The 25,115-nt window shown below is 40.9% G+C and overlaps 2 protein-coding genes across 2 annotated transcripts in view; one reads left to right on the top strand and one right to left on the bottom strand.

The window, feature by feature from the left end:
* Window positions 1-157: 157 nt before the first annotated feature.
* minpp1b (multiple inositol-polyphosphate phosphatase 1b) lies at window positions 158-14,979 on the bottom strand. The gene is made up of 8 exons (XM_084078037.1): window positions 14,530-14,979; window positions 13,485-13,618; window positions 10,783-10,974; window positions 9,940-10,134; window positions 9,364-9,461; window positions 8,725-8,855; window positions 7,491-7,624; window positions 158-6,358 (listed from the first exon to the last, which is right to left on the bottom strand). Exons 1-8 carry the CDS (start codon window positions 14,772-14,774, stop codon window positions 6,096-6,098), a joined length of 1,392 nt encoding a protein of 463 aa, XP_083934163.1. The 5' UTR covers window positions 14,775-14,979; the 3' UTR covers window positions 158-6,095.
* A 1,567-nt stretch (window positions 14,980-16,546) lies between these two features.
* LOC311060485 (phosphatidylcholine:ceramide cholinephosphotransferase 1-like) overlaps window positions 16,547-25,115 on the top strand; it is a 33,831-nt gene continuing 25,262 nt past the window's right edge. The window contains exons 1-2 of the mRNA XM_084078671.1: window positions 16,547-16,658; window positions 20,225-20,340. The gene's annotated coding sequence lies outside the window, so the exon portion shown is untranslated. The remainder of the gene's footprint in view (window positions 16,659-20,224; window positions 20,341-25,115) is intronic.

The raw sequence follows: 25,115 nt of genomic DNA, 5'->3' as shown, positions 1-25,115 counted from the left end.
TATTACCCAGCAACTCAAAAGGCCACGAGACTTCATGGTACAGTATATTCTTTAACTCAATATCTGATATGTTGCAATGTCCTAGATGTGCAAGACATTGTTGTAAAGTGAAGTTTGGCATTACACAGCTCAATTATGAAAATGAAATAGCATACAACTTTCTTAAAAGCTTTTATTGAGTGAAACATTCAAGGCACCAGGTTTCAAGACAGCACTCTGCAGGTAACCTCAACAGATTCAAACTTTTACTTATAGTGGTAGGCTACTTGTTAGCCTTACAATCAACTGTAAGACGGTTTCATTTAAATTACAAAAGTGGTCCATTTCTTTATAAAACACATTGACAAAAACATCATGATTTTTAAAAAGGTTTTAGGCAAAGCAAAGTCTCTACTTGGTTAGTTTCATCTAAACGTCACTCTTTAACAGAGAACTTTGATCCCGGTCAAGACAGACATGAGTTAAACTCATTTCTACAATTTACAATGTAAACATTTAGCAGAAGCTCTTATCCAGAGTGACTTACAAGTGCGCGATCGGAATAAGCCGAGTAAGAATGACCTCTAGCCAACAAACAAGTTAAATAGGCAGGTGTTCCTGTTCATCGACACTTATCCTAGAGCTGGGAAATTAACCGGAAACATGTAGATCAAAATCAATAGATTTATAATCGACTAAATCGATTATGTGATTAACCACTTAACCCTGTATTATACTTTGTTGTACAATGGTGGTGATATTGATTTGAAGTCATATCGCCCAGCCCTAACTTATCCTGAGACAGACTGACGGGGATTGAGCCTGTGACTTTTGGGTTGGAGGTCAGTCTCTGTACACCCCACAGCAAGGGCCCCCCCAAAAAAATCTAAAGGAATAATAATTAAAAAAATACACAGTTTTTCAATTCATTAGATTGTGCCAATTTTTATTTATTTTTATAACTTAACCAGCCGATCCATTTTCTTTTAAATAACAACCAGCCGATCCATTTTCTTTTAAATAACTTAACCAGCCGATCTACAAGCTCACAAGGTGTTGCAGTGTTGACCTGTGAGCTTGTAGATCGGCAATTTGAGCCATTTTGGATATTTTTAAGGCATTTGGCAACGGGGCCAGAGCAGATGCTCTGCCTATTTTTGGGCCGACAATGGAAAGGTTTGGGAACCCCATGACCTCGAGGAGAACGTGAAGTCTTGTAACGGTGGTTCTCAACCTTTAATGATAAAATAACATTGATATAACAAATAAATGTTAAAAAAAAATGTTTAAACAACTTTGAAAAATGAGTTTATTGTGATACCGATAAATAGGAACTTAAAACGTTAGTTCCATTGATCCAAATTAAACATGCCCTGAAAATGAAGGCGGCCCAACCCATCTGACCGGCTGCTGTGTTAAGTGGTCAGATGGGTGGGCCGCGAAAGCTTCTCAAGTGGGCCCTGATCCAGAAAGAGGTTGAGAAGCAGTCTTTAAAACAATTGCTAATATTCATCATTCATCAGATAAGAACAGTCACAGTAAATGGAATCAATAAAAATGTGCAAAGAATGAAAAGATAAGAGAATAAATTATAAAACCCACACAACCATAAATATAAAGCTGTAATAGAACGGTGCAGACACACTGGATCCGTTTGTGTTTTTGGAAACACCAGCAGCCTGGCGGTGCGCTGAGCATTATTAAGTTTGCACTGGCGCGTTCACGTGTGGCATTTTTCTCTGCTTGAAGTTTGAGCTGAAATATTTAGCATTTTATGCATTTTCTTTAGCCCATTTAGCCCATTCTACAAATGCCTTCTAAATCAGTAGTTCTCAAAATTGTCAAGGACGGATAAGGGGACGCCGACCCCTTATCTGAAAAGGTTGTGCCAGGGACCCTCCCCCAGGAGAGATTTGTGTTTTCAAACAAGATTTTTCAAAAATGTTAAAATAACAGATGTACAAGCTTGCAGCGTGGCACAAAGTGAGAACCGCTGTTCTTAATCCTAAGAGTTTTCAGATGTGTGTTTATATAGATGGATATAAAATCTCAAATGACATGCTTTTCCGGTTTTAATGGGGTAGGCGAGCGCTTTGGCGTTTTCAGCCGGGAATTAAAGACGCAGTGCACGGCCCCTAAGAGTGGAAAAACCTCAGCTGAACCTATTTGTCATTTATGAGCAGCTGATTGGCAAAGGTCTACTCAGCCTATCCCAGATTACCATTTCCAAATGGCCAGTTAGGCGAGGCCAATCAGCTGAGTTTCAGTGAGCTTGATAAGAGCAGGTAACACCTGCCGTAAATTCTTCCTGTACAGAACCTCCTCCTCACTAAGTGTGCTTCTGTTTGTCGTGACCGTTTCGCCCACCATTAACATCGGCCTGGCTAATGTGTACCACAGGTTCCCCGACCTGGTGCTACCAATACTGGTTCTGATGGATCCTGGACCAATGATCCAAAAGGGCAGCTGCTTCAGGTAAGCATATTAGTCCTTATATTATGTAAAGGAGCATGCACACTGGTCTGTATTTTCCCCCAGATGATTAGCTTAATGTGCAACATTAACAACAAAAGAATAACATTACTGTTTCAAAAGTAATCAACAAGCTATACTATAAACAATTGTCAAACATTGGCCAAATTGTCAAATATAAGCTAAGAAAGAGGCCCAAAAATTCTCACGCTATGACTTTGGTGAGATTGTCAAACTATGGCATTCAGTCTAATGTTTTTTTTTTTTATCACTAAGATTGTTGCCACGATTATTCAAGAAGAATCTTCTTAGCTCTTTGCTCTAACGTCCTATAGCATTGCCTGTCAGCTTTCAGATTCAGAAGATGGCGCCTCGGGTAAATCTGAAGATGATGTTCGAAACGTCCAACGCTAACCTAGCGAACTTGGCAGTGCCAGAGAATGGTTGCAACCGCGTTGACATCGACACGCTCAACATCAACCAATTCATAACTGTAGCATTGGAGAAGGCAGACAGATACAAGGGGGCCCCGGCTAGGGCCTGTACCTCGAGCGGCTCACATCAACACCTGGACCACTGCGGTGAACATCTGGATATTAAATGGGAGCAAGTACAAAGTCTACCTGTCACAAAAAGGTTATGAGCCAACCCGTTTCTTTCCCTACCCTGCTTATGTTGAACTTGGTAACCCAAACGTCCAACACGCCCCACCAAACGCAGCACCCATACCATCACTGCGAGATCTCCACATCAAAAGAGATGCACAGGTGGTGAAATGTGTGCTTTATGCTTAATAACGATGGTACAATAAAAAGTGATTCACAAAAAAAAAAAAAAAAAAAAAACATGACAACAACTCTGTTGTCTCTTTCACTGTACAAGCCGGTTGTACTTAGACATGCATGGCTTAATCTTTGAGACAAGCATCTTGTAAAAGCCATATGCGCCTTCGACCAAAGGATTTATTCAGGTCAGGTTAAAGGGGGAAGAAGACCTGGCCCAGTCTACCCTGGGGGGATTTTATGTTAGTTTTTAGGATTATTATTATTTTATGATGATTATGATTATGATGATCTGATGGTATTTAGATTTGTTTTTGTTTTGTAACTGATTATGATCGGATGATATTTAGATTTTTTTTTGTAACTGATAATGATCGGATGGTATTTAGATTGTTTTTTTTCTTGTATAACCCCACATGGTCCATAGGCCTGGAGACACTAGATGCCTACGTGTATGCGTTGGGTGGCTGGCAGGAGGACGACGGGACAGGCGTAGAGTCCCATATGCGCGTTCAACAAGCGGATTTATGTCATGTCATAGGTAATCATACCGGCTCTTAATGTCTTAGTTCCATTGTAGATTCACTGTTTGGGGACATAATGAAGCCTACTAACAGCTGCTATCCTGTTCATTCCTTGTTTCTTATAGGTGGTCAGGTTAAAGGGGGACCTACCTGGCCCAGTCTACCCTGGGGGGATTTTATGTTAGTTTTTAGGATTATTTTATTATGATGATTAGCATTGATTGATTGATTAGCATGAGCAGCATTCTACCAGGACAGCCAGGATGACCTCACCACTGGAAACCCCCTTCAACAGATCCACCTGGGAACCCAAACCCCAACAAATCCCAGATACCATCAACTACCACGACCCATGCCCGAACCCCACAATTTGACCCGGGAGGAGGTAGCAGCCCTCGATACATTAAGGAAGGACAAATAGTTCATAATCAAGCCAGCAGACAAGGGCTCGGTTATTGTACTTTTGGATAGGTCCCAGTATGTTGCAGAGACGGGAGAGGCAACTCAACATGACCCAGTATTACCGGACGTTAACCCAACCTACCTATTTGCAAACCGCGGTTGAAATGGAGACATTCTCTTGGTTTTGTGTGTGGGGATATTGTGGAGGTAACCTATGGTATGTGCCAGCCAGGTAATGAGCAGCCGTGTGTGTGTGTGTGTGTGTGTGTGTGTGTGTGTGTGTGTACATAAGGGAGTGATTCTGTGTAATAGTATGTCTGTTGTTGTGAGAGGTAGTGCACAGTGATGTAATAAATAAACTCATGTTTAAGGTCACCCTGGACTTGCTTTCTTTAACCCATTAGAAACCGGGAAAGCATCGGTGTCATTTTAGATTTTAGCTACATACGTACATACATACGTTTTTCTGAAAACTCGTAGGATTTAGAACAGTGGTTCTCAAAAATAGCTGGCACAAAACATTTTCAGATGGGGGGGGTCCGCAGCCTATATATCAATTTGGGGGTCCTTTTTTATATTATTTTCATCAATTTGGGGGTCCTTGACACAAAAAGGTTTGAAAACTACCGATTTAGAATGAGTTAACCCATTTTGGGCGGGAACCCATTTTTGTAACTATAGCCTACCTTTCAGGACAGGAACCCCTTTTGGGGTTGTTGTTACTATGTACAGTATATAGCAACATACATCTTTTGTAATTTTTGAATAAATATTAGAAGTTTTTCAGAACTTAGGTCAGGATTTAGAAGGCGTTTTTAGAATTGGCCTAAATAGGTTAATTAGCCACCTAAACCGCATTCTCACATGCGCCCTGACGCTCAATCAAGATCAGCTGTATCTGCACGGTTAACAAGATTGTTTGCTGTCGGGCGGAAACAAATATGTCCAAAAAAAACGTTCCATTACTTAGAAGAAAGCGTAAAATAGCTGAACTACGAGTTCACACCGCGTCGAAACCGTAACGTGCTGTGATCTGCCATTTCTACTACTTTGTGTCATGAAGTAGTGCATCAATTTTTAAAAAAAAACTAAAAGTTGAAATATGGAAATACAAGGTTTCTGCCCGACAGTGACGACATACTGTAGTCAGAATATCTGATCTGTGATCATTTGAACTGAAACTTTCCCTACAGGAAATGCCAATAAAGATGAGGTTCTGAATTCAATTAAAGCCCAAACCTGTGTTTCCAGAAGGCTTCCTGGCTAATATAATCAATCTGATTACTGTAATATCCTTACATTTACTCCATGGCATACCATGGACACCAATGCAGTAAAAGTTTAATAGCTCTATATTCTGATAATCATTGCTATAGGGGTCTCTCCAGCTCTTGTAAACAGAAAATGCTTTTTCAGGTTGGGATACCAATTTGGTCCAGTCCAGTTAATTAAAGACCCGTTACAGAAGAAACACTATAGCAAGGATTAATAAATGCGTACATGGAGCTTAGACGTGACAAAAAATAAAACTAAATAAAGTTTTAACCATTTCCACCATATCCATTTGCACCCTCTCTAGGCCTTATTTGGCATAATTGTCATAATCGTTGAAACCATGTTGAAAAATGTTCAAACATTTTCCAAAAACAACGGAAACAGCAGATCTACAAGCTTACAACACACCGCTTTGTAAGCTTGCAGATCAGCTATTTTTTAAATGTTTGGAAAGAATCATTAGATTTCTTTGTTAACTTAAGTTATTTGTCATATCTGCCCTGTGCAATTATTTTTAATTAAATCTGAATTCATATGTTCCAGTGTTCAAGGCCAAAACCCCATTTGTATGAAAATTAATCGTCAACTAAAATGTTTTAACTTTGACAGCCCTAACCCTCTCAGAGTTCAAAAAAGAGGATTTTTACTGTGTACGTGGGCTTCAGAGCTCCGTGTTTTTCCTGTGGTCGCAGCTCTTGGGCGGTTCCACCTCACACTCCTTGGTGAAGTCGCAGCCGGCCAGCAGCTCCTCGTAGCGCTTGCGCACGTCCTGGTACGGCGGGGCATCCTCCTCCAGGCCTGGGAATCGAACCGGCGACTCGTTGAGTAGCATCTGCAGCCTGGCGCCGTGGTGGGGACAGTCGTACAGGACAAACAGCAGGTTGGCGGCGTACGGGACGATGAGACCGCTACGGAAACTTCGATCTGGAGAGAAAACGTTAAAAAAAATCAAATTAAAAATGAGGAAAAACTACCAGTAATGAATACTAAAATAATGGTGCTTTAAGGAACAAACACTGGAAAAACAAAGAGATCCGAGCACTCAAAAGTATGGAGGAGAGAAAGTACATCTAAAAAGCCTTTATTGGAGCAACGGTTGGCGTTTGTGTAAAAATCCCCTATTGTACGGGCCTTATTCTGAAGGGCAAGCGTGGCATGTTGATGCTTGGAGCCACACACAAACTCAAAGTTGCAGGTGCCAGTCACACCTGTTTCCATCTTTTTTAAATAGTTTACTATGCTCTGACTGTGTGTGTTTATTGTTTATTAGGATCAACTTTACAATCACTATAATCTATATACTAAATCAAATTAAGAAATAAAGATACAGCATATGAAACGTTGTGCCCCTGAGGATTAGTGCAGGCTTGTTTGCATTAAGTGTTCTTTTAAATTTTTCTAAAAAGGTGCATTTTGTGTTTGCCTTAATGAAGCATAGCGTTAGTTCATGCAGGACACGGAAGTCTTGCACGCCAAAGCTGTAACTAGCTGTCAGTCAGCAGATGTGAACATCAGCTTTCTATTCCCCATTCACAGCACTGCTGGTCATTACGTCACACACTCATACTTTATCACAGCTCACGCATAAGCAAAGAGGTTCCTTTAAATACGGTTCGAATTCTCTAGGTCTTTCTTGGTTGCTGAACCAATGCATTCTGCTAGCTCCTCCTCCACCCCAGCCTCCACCTTTTGATTAGAGTCTGGCATAGGCTCAAATACTTGTGATTATCATGTATATCTGCTAATTCAAACTAATATGTCAATGTACTGCTTATTGTTGACATTGTATCCCTATGGGGGATTTGCTTAAGCATTCCCTGAATATATGTTTAGCAGGCTGCTTCGACAAAATTCAGTGAATATTCTCCCAAGAGCGGAGCTTTAACGCCAAGCTTAACTGTATTCCATTTGTGGCAATAAATGGTTAAATCTACTTTGACGTGAGTGTTTCTGATTGAAGTTATGTAACTAGTCAATGAGTTCCATCCTATTACAGCCCTATAGATAATAGATCATTTGAGAAGATTTGTTCTTGTGTGTGTGTGTGTGTGCATACCATGCTGTGTGTGGTAGTTGGTAGCAGTAGGGTGTGTGTGGTCTTTATGCAGGCCCAGCAGGGAGAGGAGGGGCAGTAGAGTCTCAGCGTGTCCCACCTGCACCGTCACAGCCTCAGGCAACCTCTGACCCGACCTGAAACGCAGAGACGCTCATTATTACCTGTCTGAAATGTGTGTGTTTGTATTACTATACTTGTGAGGACCAAATGTCCCCACGGGTATAGTAGAATTTGAGAAATAAGACATTGTGAAAGGTTGGCCGATGGCTCAAGGCTCCAAATAGTAGACAGTAGTACCTCCCAAACGATCAACAGCGCAAGCCGGCGACACAATACAAAAATAAACTAGACGGGCCAAAAGTTCCAAGAATAGTACAGAAATTAACACTTGAAAGCTACATTTTAGAAAAACAACAAATCAGGAACGCAAGATACTGTTAACAGGCTATGTCTTCCATAAAGGCCCTAGCAGCTCTCCCCTGAGGCAAACCATACCGTAATTACAACCCAATTAACTCAAACCTGGCTAACTCAGGAGGAGTTATGTTACACCAGGCTTGTCGAACTCATTTTGGGGTCTGGGCCGCATTGGTCAAAAAGTGACTTGAGGTGGGCAGACTGGGCACGCAGACACGCATGCCCGCTCATGCACATTCAGTTATACATCATTGTTTTTCAGTGTTTTTGTTGTCTCAGTCACTGCTATAACTAAAGTATATCACTCAATTACTATTGATCACAAAAGGAACTCGCAAACTAATTCAACCGTTTCCCCGGCGCCAATTAATTTACAGAGTAATAAATAAGACAAAACATAATACAAACATAATTATGAACAAACACCCCTCTCCTCCTCTACAGTGCTTGGCCCCTTCCAATCAACAGGATTGCCAGCACTGCAGAGGAGAAACAGGTGACCAACAAACACAGTGTCAATAAATAAACATATTTAAAATTAGAAAAGAAGATTCAGGTTGGGTTTAAGATTAGGATTAGAGATTTAGAGGTTAGATTTAGGGGTTGGAATTAAAGAGTTAAACATGATTTATACTTAGTTGGGTGCCAGTGTCATGCACCGAAATAATTGCTTATCTATAAGCTCACAACGTTGTGAGCTTGTAGATGAGCAATGTCTCGGCTTTAGGCTTACAGTTAAAAGTGGCAAAATGTATTAAAAATGGCATTCACAAAATCGCTGTCCAAAAATGTTGATGTGTGTGTGTACATGTCAGACCTGCTGTACTGAGTGCTCAGGTCCAGTCTGGTGAACAGGTCATGAAACAAAGAGCAGCTGGACTTCCTGTTGATGTCATAACCATGGCCTCTCTTCCAGTACTGTTTCAAGTCCCCCTTATACTCCAACACCTGAAACACACACACACACACACACACACACACACACACACACACACACACACACACACACACACACACACACACACACACACACACACACACACACAAAAGTCAAGGACCCCCAAATTTATACTGTAAGTATTTAGCTGCGGACCCTCGTCTGGCAAGACTTTGTGCCAGGGACCGCCATAAGAGAACATTTGTTGTTAATGTTTTTCACAATAATTACAAAATTATTTCCTGCACAATTTCTCAAAAACGTTCACGTTTTTACTTTTCCTTTTAAAAAGGCAGACGCACTATCCCTCCACCCAGAACCTCACCCCCTGAACAGACCACCCAGACGGACCTGTAGGAGTCACTAATGCCATTTCATGTGAAAACTGACAGCAGGCTCTGTGCATGACAGAGCCTCCCCGTGGAGGCCTGAGTGGGGGTTTTAAGCTTTTTTTTAAGCCCTTCTTCAACATGTTAGTTGTGGTACATGGCTCCTTGCCCCGGTGTGTCAAGGACTCACCTTAGCATCTTCCGCATCAAACAGCTGACACCAGGGAGAATGAAGGTCCTTGATGGAGAACTCATAGGAACACAGGAAGAATGCTGCTTCTACAAGGTCTACGGAGAGAGAGAATACTGGGTTTTATGATAAGTACTTATGGATACAATTCAGTTTTTTCCTTTTTTGTATAAGTAATGGCATAGGATAAGGTGCCCCCCAGGTGTATTTAAGCCAGGCATTCTGGCTTATGCCTGACGTCAGAATGCAAGAGCTTATGAATTGTATTTGCTTGGACTTGTGTCCAAGCAAATACAATTCATACGCACAATAAACATGACTGAAAAGCCTTTACAAAGTAAATGGCAATTCTGCCAAGAATAGGCCAAGCAGATTGTGATCACAGATCAATCAGGAATTGGAAGTCCTTGCCCTGCTGGCAGTGTGCACAATAAACATGACTCTGATCCGGGAAAGTAGTTTGCGAGATTAGCTGCAGAAAGACTGGACAGACAGACAGACACAGACCGGCAGGGCTGAATGCATTATCTCTGCCTGGCGGAGATAATAACCACATTGAATTGAGTGTCATCTCACCCGGTGTGAGGCGGTGGCGAGGAAGGCCCAGCCTCTCCTCCATCCTCCTCATCACTCTCTCCATCTCCTCTCCTCCTTTGAACTTCTCCACCTCCACCAGCGCCGTCTTGTTTTTCTCCACCCCTTCGACGTAGCCGCGGCAATGCTCAAAGAACCGCATCAGTTCATCGTTCACCTCGTGGCGGTACGTCACCTCTGAGAGAGAGAGAGAGAGAGAAACATGATCTTTCTCATAAAACGACCAGTCGAGGACAACCTACATGGCTCTGACAGAACCTGTGATAAATCCACCCCCCTTTTCTAATAACCAAGTTGTTTACACAGTAGGGGCTAGTAACTTTCATCAGAAATGATATTCGAATATTGGTCTTAAAAATTGGCAGATATTTGAATATATTCGAATATTATTATAAGAAAAATGATTTAAAAAAAAAATATTTGACAGGGATTATACAACAAAACAATGTATCAAGTGCTCGGATCCAATAAGACATATATATTGTTTGTTTTTATAACTTGATACATTGTTTTTTGTATTGTCCCTGTCAAATAAACATGCATGTTGGCTCACTGGAAACACTGCTACATCAGTGGATCTCAAAGTGTGGTCCAGGGACCCTCATGGTTCCTTGAGGGGGTTCCAAATGGCCCCTTACAGGTGTGTAACTCTGAGAATGCACAAATGGAACCAAATGGACCCGTAAGGGTCCATTTGTACACTCAAGAGTGAATTTAAAAAGTTTGAGAACCACTGCGCTGCCAACCGCAGAGGCCCAATTTCTTTCCAATATGGCTGCTGTGCATAGAGCCCCAGCCACCCTTCCCTCTCCAAAGTCTCCATACCTTCTATCCCCCAGTGTTTATGCAGCCCTTGCTGGAAGGCCTCTGTGCTGTCGACACAGCGGTGTTTGGAGCTGGTCTGGAACCTGAGCCTCCCTTCTCTCAGGTTGGCCTCGTCCACCAGGGAGGGGAGGAGCTTGGCGAGGCGCGTGGCCAGGTGCCGGTGGTCGTCTCTCCCTTTCTCCACCAGTCTGCCTGGAGAGAGAGGACGCATTCAACTGTTAATCAAGCATTGTTTTCCACGTTCACCTGTAGACCAGACTAATAATCTACTTAGTATATAAAGTATTTTATGCATGCCCATACACCCCAGGTTAGATTGGGCTGAAACAACAAAAGTGGTTTGTCGTGTCGTTATATACATGGGGAAGGTCATGGGTGTAGAGATGGATGGTAAACAGAACACACAGGAGAGCATGGATTGACTTCTGTCTTAGTTCTTTACTGTGGGCTTCTGCGGCCATTGTTGCCAGATTTTGTGAGAGAAACAAGCAGACAGGTCTACGAAAACAAGCCCAAATTAAGCAACTAGGTGGAAGTTTTATCACTTCTGCTGCCCCCTCACTGTGGAACTCTCCCCCGTTCACATCAGAGCTGCCCCCACCATGTTTAAAACCACACACAAAACCCACCTTTTCAGACTTGCATTCCATACATAAAAGCCCAAACTCCCCCTTTTGTTTTTGTTTATCTTTCTTTTATAGTTTTAACCTTTTTAACAAGTTCTTTCCAATAAAGTTGTTTTTATATCTGCTCAGTAAAGCGGCTTTGAGTATCTAGAAAAGCGATATATAAATCGTATGTATTACTTTAACCCCTAGCTATTTAAAAAAAGATTTATAAGCTCACACACTGCGTTGTGAGCTTGCAAATATGCTTTAGGCCTATCGTTTTTTTTTTTTTTTTAACATCTTGGGGGGGAAAAGTGAAATATTTTTGAAACATTTTAACTACACAAATTGTGTATGGGGGTCCCTGGCACAATATTTTCAGATGGGGTCATTTTAATTTGAGGGTCCTTGACATGAAAATGTTTTAAACAATATTAGAAAGCAAGGCCAAATAAGCAACTACACTTTAGAAACGAGCTCCAGAAAAAACACAACCTACTACTAATATTTACAAGTGACTACAGAAAGACACACCCAAAGTTACTTAACATAATACGTTAATAGTAACATAATAAGCAGACATGGCAACACTGTCTGCAGCATGGCATACATGGTTGTATACTTTGTTCACTTTCCACAAATCTCAACAAGACTTCAGGTAGAGACAACATACAGGTGGTACACCAAGTGGTGTAGAAACGCAACTACAGGCTAAACTAAAACATACTGAGTACACAGTAGGACAACAATGGGCAACTTTCTGAAAAGTTTTATTCCCTTTAAAACATATATTTTATACTGTAAGTCAAATGAGAGACTGAAACGTTGCATAGCATATGATATGACTGATATCATAGATGACTGACACCATAGACTGGCCTCCAAAATAATGCCTATTATACTTGTGTAATATTATATTCCGGGCAACACTGGTTATCTTGCTAGAATTACATATTTCTAAATAGGTCCACTTTGAGACCCACTGGTGTAGCAGAGTGTTTCCAGTGAGCCAGCATGCACAATATCAGCACCCTGACCCAGTTTGAACAGGATGGAACAGATTATTCTGAAACTATTATCTTATCACTATGTCGTGATAATGCATAAGTGTTCTTTTCCTGGTTTTAAAGGCGGCATCACCTTAGTCAATTACTGTACTTTTCTGAACTTCACTGTTCTAGCCAGTGGTGGTGTGTTCTACCAGTATACGCTATATATACTTCAATCACATTTTTCAGGTGATAATGTAGTGCCCGAACACTTTGATTGGGAAGGCTTGGGTGTGGCTACTGAGGTGACAATGGCCGCTGGCCATGAGAGTGTCAAAGTGCTTCACACGTTAACTAAACAATAGATACTGGCACACTGATTTAGTATTCAAAGTACTCTCCTAGATGGCCACTGTCTTCACCCAGTCTTACTTTGCATGCTCTCACTTGTGTGTGGATGCATGCATTATGGACCTATTGTTATAATAAATCAATTATATATGTACCAGCACTGGTTCTAGCAATTCTATCATTAGCCTTTGCCTACTTAATTAATGGCCATTATTACTGGCGATTATTTCTAATATATATACACTCTCAGAGGCAAATATTGTACTACAATTATTTGAAAACTAGTTACTTTGTAGATTTATATTATTACAAAACAAGCTCGGCCATTTAAAAATAGCCGATCTACAAGCTCACAATGCCTTGCGATGCAACACATTGTGAGCTTGTAGATCTGCTATTTTCAAAAGATTAGTAAACTTGTGAAATGGGACAGTCTGCATAACGAGTACTTTATACTTTTGGTACTTTAGGTACATATTGATACCAATACATTCGTACCTTTTGAATTACGGACTTTCACTTGTAACAGAGTATTTCTACATTGCAGTATTGATAGGGGACGCATCTGTGTCATTTTAGATTTCTAAATATTTGCTTCGATCTGGGGGTCCTTGGAACTAAATATTTTGAGATGGGGGTCCGTCCGCAGCCTAAAACTAATATGAGTACTTTTTCCACAAAATATTGTGATATATTGGATTTTGGCCCCATTTCCAAAGATGAAAAGAGATATTTCAGAGCACGTTGCTGTTACCATCCATGTCGTCTGTGTACCACATGTCCCAGCTGCTTCTGATCTCTTCCAGCCAGCTCTCTGAGCCTGAAGCCTCGTTCACCACCAGCTCATGCAGCCTCCTCATCCGCCTGATGTTCTTCACCGTGGGGTACCTGATTGATTGAATACTTTATTAACAGTTTGCACAGATGAACAGTTCCACACAAAATGATTAAACCCCAAGAAAGCACTGTGGCTTGTCTCCATTGGGGGTATGGTCCTGTCTGTGTATTCATCGAAACGTTTAAAGCAGGGCTCTTCAACGTTTTCAAGCCAAGGACCCCCTAGCTGAGAGAGAGATGAAGCAGGGACCCCCTCCTCTATATTGTATAAAATTGTCTTTCAGATTATACTTTTTTTGTTTACTTGGTCTGCTCTTTTTCCCCTCTATATCCGTTACCTCTTTGCCAAAAATTACAAGCTCACAACGCCTCGCAGCGCGAGGCGTTTTGAGCTTGTAGATCTGCTATTTTTGGCTGAAGTTCTCCTCAGAAAAGGGATGCTAGGGTTCAAGTGGTTATGGTAAAAAGAAAAATCTTATCACACAAAGATTTGGCGGACCCCCTGTAGTAACTCTGAGGACCCCCTAGGGGCCCGGACCCCCTGATGAAGACCCCTAGTTTAAAGACAAACAATATACAAAAATCATATAAACCAGTGGTTCTCAACCTGTGCAAGGGTCCCCCACGTGATTTTTTTGGGAGGGGGTCTCCAGATGAAAGTGAAGTGACAATTTAAGGACTTTTAAGACCTTTTTAACACCTAAACAGCCATAACCATTACAGCATAAACACATTTCCCCAAATTGTCAAATAATATAAGAAAGAGGCAAAACACTTGACCGATCTAGTGGCCGATCTACAAGCTCACAACGCCTCGCTTGTAGATCTGATATTTTCACAATATTTATCTGGGGGGGTCGCCAGTTCAAATACGATTACTTTGTGGGTTCACGGCTTGAAAAGGTTGAGAACCACTGATATAAAAGAGTAGTAATCAAAAAAGACAAAACGTGTACGGTTACCTGCTACCATGTCGCACGATCGCGGTTAAATGCACCGGCCTGCAGTCCGATGACGGCGGTTTGAGCACGGATCGATCGACCGACAGAATATCGTCCAACAGGTGAGGGTTCACCTCTTCATACCGGCCTTTGGAGCCGAAATACGAGGCGATCCGCGGTATGCTGGAGCAGTGAGCCTTGAAGAGGGTCAGGGAGAGACTAAACGCGGTGAGAAATAAGCTTGGTTTGTATAAAAACGGCGTCATCTCGTGTTGAGTGATCAGAGTATGTCTTGGTTTTGAGGTAGAAGTAGTTTGATCTGTTGTGTTAGTAGAGTTCTGGTGGTTAGAGTGGACGCGCTCCGACGTTTCCAATACTAAACCCGAACCAAACCCGCACCCTAACCCTAACCGCACGCGGATGCCACATAGTCGGAGAAAAGGTCTGTCGGATTAACGCATGCCTCCCCGCTAACGCTACGCTACGACATGCCTGGTTAGTTGGCAGGGTTGCCAGATCTGCTTATTATAATTTTCCCGCAATATTTTATTTGAAAATAGCCGATCTACAAGCTCACAACGCATCGCGACGCGTTGTGAGCTTGTAGATCGGCTATTTTCAAATAGCTGGTATATGTTAAAGTGCACATGTGACCCATAGTCGCTTCTTTTGGGCTGGTTTTCCTAGACCTGGTTGCTTGTTTCTCTCACAGAATCTGGCAACACTGGTTGTGTTTGTTTTTTGCTTAGTGTGGGTTACGGTCGAGATCCCATAGGCTGGAGTGTTGGTCGCGCTGTGATTGGCTGGTTGGTTGGTTGTCAGGGGAGATTGCAGTAAACGCGACCAGCCCCGGGGTTGCCTAACAACCCACCAACCAATCAAATGGCGATAAGACCCTCCGGGCTATGGGGCGGGTTCTGCTCCTCGTTTGTTTTGTTGATGTTCCGGGTCGATGGGAACTTTCAACTTTGACCTCTCAACAGCTCCGCCCCTATGGCTCCGCCTCGTTGTTGTTGGCCGACCATAAAAAAAACACACCCCATGAGTTTATTATTGAAATATCCCCTGCACAAATACATTATCTATTTTAATTTGGGGTAGGAGAAAACAAACATACGTCTCACAAACATATTAGTCAAACAACAACGAGGGTTAAAAAAAAAAAAAAATCCTGAGAAGACATTTGCTATGAAAACGTGTCCCGTGGTTGCCATGTCTGCTTATTATAAGCGACTTTGGGCTTGTTAAAATGTAATTGTTTATTTTTTTGTTGTTGAAAATAGCAGATCTACAAGCGAGCTTGTAGATCTGCTATTTTCAAAAAGTCAACGTATGTGTTTAAAGGGCGAAGGGCTCACATATTTTGGGCTTGTTTTCGTAGACCTGGTTGCTGGTTTCCCTCTCAAAACCTGGCAACGCTGTCTCTTGTTGGGTGCGTTTGTTCAGTTGCATGGGTATTCCCGTACACGTGTTTTATTGATTATTTTACAATTATTTAGTAAACTACTGATGTTAAACGCGGTTTTTTGTTTTGTAATATTGCTCATATATACCCGCCAAAAAAAAACCTTTTTTTTCTACTCCACTACATCTCAGAGGCAAATATTGTACTTTTTATTCCACTACAATTATTTGGCAGCTTTAGTTACTAGTTACTTTGCAGATTTAGATTATCACAAAATATTTACCAATTCAGGTCATAACAACAGCCATAATAATTTATATTATGACCATTTGAAAATAGCCGATCTACAAGCTCTACAAGCTTAGATCTGCTATTTTCAAAGGATTTTTGTACATTTGAAAAACGTGTAGGCCTATATAAAACTTGTGAAACGGGACATTCTGCCTGATGAGTAGCCTTCTGGTACTTTAATTAAAGTACATTTTAATACCAATTTGTGCTGTTCTACACTGCAGTATTGATACTTTTACTGACCCTTTCTCGCTGACCCTGCAGACAAAACAAGCGCCACAGTCCGTTGTAGGCGTGTCCGCCAGGCGCTGGAATGCCTTTGCACAGAACGCACACATTAGTAATGTTATACAGCGGGTTCTAACTATAACCATAGATCAGAGGTTTTAGTTCCACACATACAGTCACGTTACAGCCTAGTCTCTGCCTCACATGAAGCTGGACGTTTAATGGGGTAAATTCTGCTTCTTAAGAAACTATACATGAAGTCGTTGGTTTTTGTCTTAACCCATTCAATCCCGATTTCTTTGGCTATTCAAAAATAGCAGATCTACAAGCTACGAGAGTGTTGATCTGCTATTTTTCGTGAAAATGTGTGCAAATCTTTGAATATATATATATATTTTTGTAACTCAAATCTTTGCTCCTGAGAGGTCCCTTGAACAAAATATGTTTTTTACAAATGTTTAAAGAAAATATATATTCAAAGATTTGCACACATTTTCACGATTTGTTCTAAAATAGCAAATCTGCAGAGCTTGTAGATCTGCTATTTTAGAATAGCCAAAGACATCTAAAATGACATGGCGCGTTCCTGTTGAATGGGTTGAAATAAATGCCGTTATACTTTCATACATTATGACATTATTATGTTAGAGATATATTGTTGATGTTTTTTTTTTTTTTATTGTATTTATTCACAGTGCAGACATTTTGAAATAGTCAAGTGTTTAGAGTGAATATAGCTGTAGAATACAACTCTCGTAGACGTATTTATGATTCTGACGTTTTCAATCTACGAGAGTTGTAGGGTTCACCCCCCATGGACACAGGAACTTTCAGCACTATACCCCGTAGTCACTCCAAACATGTACACATGAAAAAGGTGCTTACCCCCACGCCCCAAATGTTAACTCTCGCTACGGGGTAGTAGTTCAATGTAATAATCCATATCTTTCAATAAAGAAGTGTTTTAATGCCGTCTGTGGCCGAACGCATTTTTTTCCACCCTCGTTTACTTCCTGTTTACATTGAGTGTAATTCCGGGTTTCACCAGATGGGACCGCCCATTGGGAACTTCCTACAGAACCGGCCACAGACGGCATTAAAACACTTCTTTATTGAAAGATAAGGATTATTACATTAAACTACTACCCCGTAGCGAGAGTTAACATTTGTTGCGTGGGGGTAAGCACCTTTATTTTCAATTTGTACATGTTTGGAGTGTCTACGGGGTATAGTGCTGAAAGTCCCTATGTCCATGGGTCGTGAACCCTACAACTGTCGTAGATTGAAAACGTCAGAATCATAAATACGTCTACGAGAGTTGTATTCTACAGCTAGAGTGAATACATTTACCGGTACATACATTTCCAGTTGATATTGTAACTCTGAAAGGACTGAAGGCTGATTAGGTTTGGATATGATGATGCACTGACAGGATGCAGGTTACACAGTGAGGGCTTGTGTGGCTCTACTTCCAGTCATTGGTAGCAGGGCAGAGTTATACAATGATCTGTGATCTAAAAAAAAGTAAAGACATAAAATGGCAACAGGTTTGTAGTGTAGCCTACCAAAATACCAGTGGTGGAAAAGGTGCTCAATGCTCACATTTTTTACTTTAAAAGTTTCAATGCTGCAATGAATAAACACTCTGTTACAAGTAAAAGTCTGGTATTCAACATGTACTTGAGTAAAAGTACTGAAGTATTTCAAAATATACTTAAAGTACCAAAGTAAAAGTACTCATTATGCAGAATGTCACATTTCAAGCTTTAAAAATGTATAAAAATCCTTTGAAAATAGCAGATCTACAAGCTCACAATGGGTCGCAAAGCGGTTTTCAAATAGGCAAAATATATAGAGCTTAAGTGGTTAATGTGTGTTTAGTAATACAAATCTAAAATGTAACTAGTAACTTAAGTTTTCAAATAATTGTAGTGGAGTTTTTAAAAGGACAATATTTTCCTCAGATGCAGAGTTAAAAGTATAGACAATTGGAAAAAATACCTCAACATTGTACTTAAGTACAGTACTTGAGTAAGTTACTTTACACCACTGGTACCAAAATACTAAAATATCTCTGCAAAATATCAAACAATGCAATACAAATAAACAATAAACAGCAGAATACTGGTGTGATTACAGTTAAGCATCATCCATTACACTGTACAGGAATAAACTACTTCAAACAGGTCTATATTATACTTCACACTCAAAGTCACATAACCAAACAAATACTTAAACAAGGCTGATCCATCATCAACCATTTACAATGCAAGTTATCAAACAGACAGCGATATTAACAGCAAACTTAGGTTGATAATCAAATCAGGTAGGCTACAAGCATGAAATAACTAAGAACACATGAAAGCAATGCACCTCTCTGCAATGAGTTGGTTTGTGGAGTGATGCTGGGAAACAGAAGACTAACTGGATAACAGCTGAGTCTACCACTCGTAATACAACTAGCAGGTGTGTCTAGCTCTCATCATCAGTGGTGGGAAAAGTACTAAAATGTTTTACTTAAGTAAAAGTATCAATACTGTAATGTAGAAATACTGTTTTACAAGTATAAGTCTGGAATTCAAAATGTACTTGAGCAAAAGTACTAAAGTATTGGTATCAAAATGTACTTAAAGTCCAAAAGTAGAAAGTAGTCATTATGCAGAAGGTGCAGAAGAAAAAAACATCTTTTGAAAATAGCAGATCTACAAGCTCACAATGCGTCCTGCATTGTGAGCTTGTAGATCGGCTATTTTCCAATGGCCTACATTAATATAGGGTTGAAGTGGTTAATGTATGTTTTGTAATAATAATCAAAATCTACAAAGTAACTAGAAACTAAAGTTTTCAAATAATTGTAGTGGAGTAAAAGTACAATATTTGCCTCTGAGATGTAGTGGAATAGAAGTAAAAGTGCAGAAAACTGGAAATACTCCAGTAAAGTAAAAATAACTCAAAATTATACTTACTTACTATACACCACTGGCTCTCATTAACCAAATCAAAGCCCTCAGTGCATGGCTGCTGGCAAGGCAGCCTAGTATATGGTTTGGCCTTTCCAACAGATATTGTTACAGTTAACACAGTTACATTTACAATGAATAAAGTTGCACTTCACAGTTACAGTCGATGTGGTTACATTTGATAAAGTTGGAGTACAGTCATGCACAAGCTTGGTCTAAAAGGATAACCCAAATAATTCCTGAGGACTTGTTTCCATTGAGGTCCTGTGTGTTCAATTCATAGAGTTCAGTTAATAGTTAATAGTTACATTCTTACATTCAGCTACAGTTACATTGTTGCATATAGTTTATAATACTTACGTTTTTTCTTACAGTTACAATACAATAGGCTCTATGCACAGCAGCCATATTGGAAAGAAATTGGGCCTCTTCTTACTTCCTTTACACTCACTTTACACTCCATTTTGGTTCCCAAATGGCCCCTTAAGGTGGGTGTGTAACTCTGAGAGTGTACAAATGGAACCAAATGGACCCTCACCCTCACAGGTCCATTTGGTTCCATTTGTACACTCTCAGAGTTATGGGGGTCCTTGAAAATAAGACAACCACTGTGCCACACTAAATGGAACAGAGCCTTAATTAGTATTATTGGTAACACCTTTGAAGGAAGTAAGGAAGGGGCCCAATTCATTCCCAATATGGCTGCTGTGCATAGAGCCTATTCATTGTTACATGCCGTTAAATGGTTGCATTGTTACATACAGTACTACAATACATATGGTTTTATTGTTACATACAGTTACAGTTATTACAGTTGCTTTGTTTCCTGCAGTGCAGCGTCTCTGTGCGGTGTCTCCTTCATCAAAGGATCAGGGGACAAGGATGGACAGATGTATCGATTGATGGATGGATGGATGGATGGAAGGATGCATCGTGTCCGTTTTCCAGGTATGAGAAATGAAGATAGAGATTTGTGAAAGAAAGGCTTTGCTGTGGGGTTCTATAAGGGTAGCCTAGAAAAAGTGCTGCTCGGAGCACAGGTCTCCGCCAGGACAGGTAGGTTATTGTAGGCCAGCAATGTTCGAAATTCAGCCATTATAGTGGCTGTAGAGGTTGAGGGATTAATGTTGATGATGTTTTGATCACGTGACTATAGACAATGTGTATCAATTTGTGTGAGGTATTTTTACAAAATGTGTTTTGCAAAAATCTGTGGCCTCCTGGTGGCGCTATAAAAGGCCATTGTGAAAAGGGTGGCATTTCTTCCTCTGTCTTTTATGGCAATCGGAGTATCGGACGCTGCCGCGTTCATGATTTGAGGCATTTTGTTTAAAGCGAACCACTCCTGCAAACTTTAGATGTCAATCCTAGCCAATCGGGATCACACACACACACACACACACACACACACACACACACACACACACACACACACTTTGTCGCATGTCAAAGACTTGTTACAGGTTTTGTCATGTGATATTTCAGTGAGCAGTTTGTTTGTGTGTGTCTGTCTGTCTGTCTGTCCAGTAAGTATAGCTCTATCCCTCATAAATGTTTGCTACAATCAGAATGTTTTTGTGCAAGCGCCATCATTTTGTTGTTTTGAAAAGGGGGGGGGGTCATATTGAGGGAGAGCAAGGAGAAAAAGAAATATCTGCATATATATACAAATAGTATAATAATACGTAAATATAGCTGCAAGCAGCGATAATATGGGGCCAGGAGAGAGAAATGATAATTCCTTTAACAGGTCAGTTCATGAAAGTCCTTGCGGTCTTGTTTCCAATGAGTGCCTGTGAGCAATTAGGGGTTAAGAGTCTTGCTCAGGGACAAATTTCATTTCATCGACACATTTGCTGACCTGGCCTGGAATCGTACCTGGGGCAACCAGAGTCTCTGGCTCCCTAGGCGGGCTCACTAACCACTCAGCTATGGCCACCCCTCAGAGAGAGAGAGAGAGAGAGAGAGAGAGAGAGAGAGAGAGAGAGAGAGAGAGAGAGAGAGAGAGAGAGAGAGAGAGAGAGAGAGAGAGAGAGAGAGAGAGAGAGAGAGAGAGAGAGAGAGAGAGAGAGAGAGAGAGAGAGAGAGAGAGAGAGAGAGAGAGAGAGAGAGAGAGAGAGAGAGAGAGAGAGAGAGAGAGAGAGAGAGAGAGAGAGAGAGAGAGAGAGATACACGGAATAGATTGGAGAGACAAATGGAATAGATTGAAGAGACAAATGGAATAGATTGAAGAGACAAATGGAATAGATTGAAGAGACAGAGAGAGAGACATGGAAACGGAATAGATTGAAGAGAAAGACATGGAATAGATTGAAGAGAGAGAGAGAGAGCGCCATGGAAACGGAATAGATTGAGTCATGTTTTTTGCATTTCAACTTAAATGAGTCTGCATCAAGTGAGGCTTGAACCGGCAACCTTACGGTCATGAAGCACTCTTAGGTAGCTGCAACACTACCTATAGTGCTATATCTTTGTCCAGGCTGATATTGTCTGTTGAGGATCACAAACTCTTGCCTTCTGTCATGACCCAAGCCCCTGTTTCACTAACACTAAGATCACTCGTTCACAAACCATTTACCAATGAAGAAATTGTACATCTCCTCAGAACCAAAATTAGTGAAAGTAGCCGATCTACAAGCTCACAAACCATTAAAAGTTGTCAGATTGTACATTGGCTATTTTCACAATGAAGTATGTTATACATTGAAAAAACATACTCTCATTGCTATCTGAAAAGTTGTGAGATTGTAGATCAGCTGTATGTAAAAAACACTCAATTAAGTATTTCATGTTATCTTTAACAATTGCAGATGTATTCATTGATAGTCATGTTGTGTGAAATGCAACTCAGATGAAGTCTGCACCAAGTGAGGCTTGAACTGGTGACCTTCAGGTTGTGGGGCACACATTTAAGCGAGAAGCCACCAACAGACAAGAACCTGTGAAAGGAGATCACAATGATGATACAGTTTCACGCAAATAGCTGAAAAATCCTGGGTTTAAGTGTTTTTCAAACTGCTCAAGATTGCGGACAATCTAAGGGCGGTGCTTACTGGTCAACGTGATAGATGTGTTCCTCATTAGTCAAGGCACATGTGTAAGCAGGTCTAATGGCTGTCGGCCAAACGAGGCATGACTTTTGCCTGTTTAAAGTTTCAATTTTCAAAAAATTGCTATAGCGCCCCCGTTTGACCAATTGGAGTAAGATTGGTTTCAGTGATATTTGGAATGGCCCTTTACATTTCTGCAAAGTTTCAAAGAATGGTAAGTCTGCATGTATGTGTTAGGGGCAGATGAATAATTGTCATAAAACTGCAATATTCATTGGCTCATTAAAGCTTCATTTTTTCACTTATGGAAGATATTTTGCAAACGTTTTTTGGTATAGGTCCAAAGTTCATGTGTAAAAAGTTTCGTGCAGATTACTCAAAAATCCCAGGAGGAGATAGGTTTTAACTGTTTTTCATATAATTCCAAATGGTGGGAGATCTAAAGGTCAGAGGTCAAAAGTCAGAGTGTGAAAGTTGTTCAGCATGAGGAGACGCATGTGTGCATTGAAGTTTCATGGCTGTAGGTCAAACACGGCATGAGTTGTACCTGTTCAAAGTTGGCATTTTTCAATTGAGTGCTATAGCGCCACCTTTTGACGAAAGATTGTGAGAATTATTTCTTGATCGTTTTTCATGACCATCTATCATATGGCCGAGTTTCATAAAAAGCGACTGCACGGTTCAGCCAGAACTGCCAAAAGTGGCAGAAGAAGAAACGGAATAATGCGAATAACAATATGGGTCCATGCTGGAAGCCTGGCCCCATAAAAATAATATATAAATGTGCAAAAGAGTGGCAACGCATCGGTAGGTCCATAACCAGTGCAAAGCAACAAGGTTCAAACCTACTAAACCGAATCTATTGGGCCAGCAATCAAGGTTGAGTTTAGTTTAGGGTAGGTTTGTTGTAAATGCTGTGTTCACACCAACGGGAAGCTGAGCAATGAATCAGCGTTTATTTTCAATGTTATCTCTATGCAAATCAGCTTCTTCATTTCTTTGACGAGCTTTTAAAAGCGTAAATAGAAAAGCAAAAGACAATGAAAGAGGTGGGTTTTGAGTACCTACATTCTTACTGCTGTTGACCACAGGGAGCTGACCAGTACAACCATGGTCTTCTGCTGTTGGCCAGAAGTGGCCACTAGGGTGATTGCCTGTGAAGTTGTGTCACTTGAGGAAGGAAGTTATGTCACACCTATGTTCCTAAAGTCTTTATTTAGGCTAGTTGTTAGGAAATGCACTTTGTCAGTGACCATAGTCACACGGTGAACGCTATATGTACATTTGAGTGTCACTGTCATCTCTGCATATCTACGGTAAACCATTTATCTTTTTTCTTTCATAATTTGGCGGGATCATGTAAAGCAGTGGTTCCCAAACGTTTTAGCTCGAGACCTAAAAGAGAAATTTAGATGTTTGCCCGGGACCCAAACTACTGAAAATAGCAGATCTACAAGCTCACAACGTGGCGCGAAGCGACACGTTGTGGATCTGCTATTTTCACTTCTTCTTAAACGCTTTGTTTAATTTATTTATGGAATACTTGTTGTTTCAACCTTTTCTAATCTTTAGAAATATAATTTTGTTTTGTGTAGGAAACGGAAAAAAAAAAGTGGATATTTACTCGCGACCCATAAAAATTGGCCAATTTCATCATGAGGAGGAGAGGGTACCCATTTATCAGCTTCAGTGTTATAGTGTTCCACTTTCAATTTTGTCTTCTCGTTTCTTTGTGTCATCACTTCCAATTTCACCTCTTTATCCTGTATGAGTTCTCTCTCCAAATTGGATAAAATTGCCCGACCTGAGCATTTGCCAAAGAGCTTTGGGGGGTGGTGGGGGGGGTTAACCACTTAAACCCCATATGGTTGACTGGAGCCCCTCAGAGCTCTATACTAGTGTCTTTTCAGTTTTCTGTTATTGTGGGGAAAGCTTTTGCCGGAAAAATAGCCGATCGACAAGCTCAGAACGCGTCGCAGCGTGACGCGTTCTGAGCTTGTCGATATGCTATTTTCCGGCGAAAGCTTCCCCCACAATCCTGATACTGGGGATTAAGTAGTTAAAGCCATACAAGTTTTAAATGTTGACGCAATCGTTTAAAAAAAAAAAAACGAATTCCACCAGTGTTAGCCTTACTAGCCTACTTTCTAGATGCTTTCAATCCATAGGTGGATAAAGGAATAGATGGGCCACGTGTTGGTCAAGCTGAGTCAGTGCATTTGGAGGAAGGAAGGGTAGGAGGCAGCCATCATTTGTGTTTTGTTTGTTACCATGGTGACTGACACGGTTGTGAGCTAACTTCCTCTGTGACGTGTCTCTCTCTCTCGCTCTCTCTCTCTCTCTATCTGATAATCAGTTAAGCAGATCACTGGTATTTTACATATGGAAAACAAAAGTGCGTTTGTGTTTGGGCGGAGGCCAACCACTTCCTCCTGGTGTGTGTGTGTGTGTGTGTGTGTGTGTGTGTGTGTGTGTGTGTGTGTGTGTGTGTGTGTGTGTGTGTGTGTGTGTGTGTGTGTGTGTGTGTGTGTGTGTGTGTGTGTGTGTGTGTGTGTGTGTGTGTGTGTGTGCGTGCGTGTGCGTGTGTGTGCGAGTGCTTGTATTACCATACTTGTGAGGACCAAATGTCCCCACAAGTATAGCAGAATGTGAGAAATAGACATTGTGAGCACC

This window comes from Gymnoscopelus microlampas, assembly GCF_963454915.1.
Source record: "Gymnoscopelus microlampas genome assembly, chromosome: 14".
NCBI classification, from domain to species: domain Eukaryota; kingdom Metazoa; phylum Chordata; class Actinopteri; order Myctophiformes; family Myctophidae; genus Gymnoscopelus; species Gymnoscopelus microlampas.
This window is presented reverse-complemented; position numbering and strand designations above follow the sequence as displayed.

What these genes read in the sequence shown, in the direction of transcription:
- minpp1b (XM_084078037.1), bottom strand. Translation starts at nt 14,774, where the DNA reads ATGACGCCGTTTTTATACAAACCAAGCTTATTTCTCACCGCGTTTAGT. An exon ending in ATCGTGCGACATGGTAGCAG is followed by an intron (nt 13,619 to 14,529) that starts GTAACCGTACAC and finishes TCAATCAATCAG; the next exon opens with GTACCCCACGGTGAAGAACA. An exon ending in CTGAGCACTCAGTACAGCAG is followed by an intron (nt 7,625 to 8,724) that starts GTCTGACATGTA and finishes TCTGCGTTTCAG; the next exon opens with GTCGGGTCAGAGGTTGCCTG.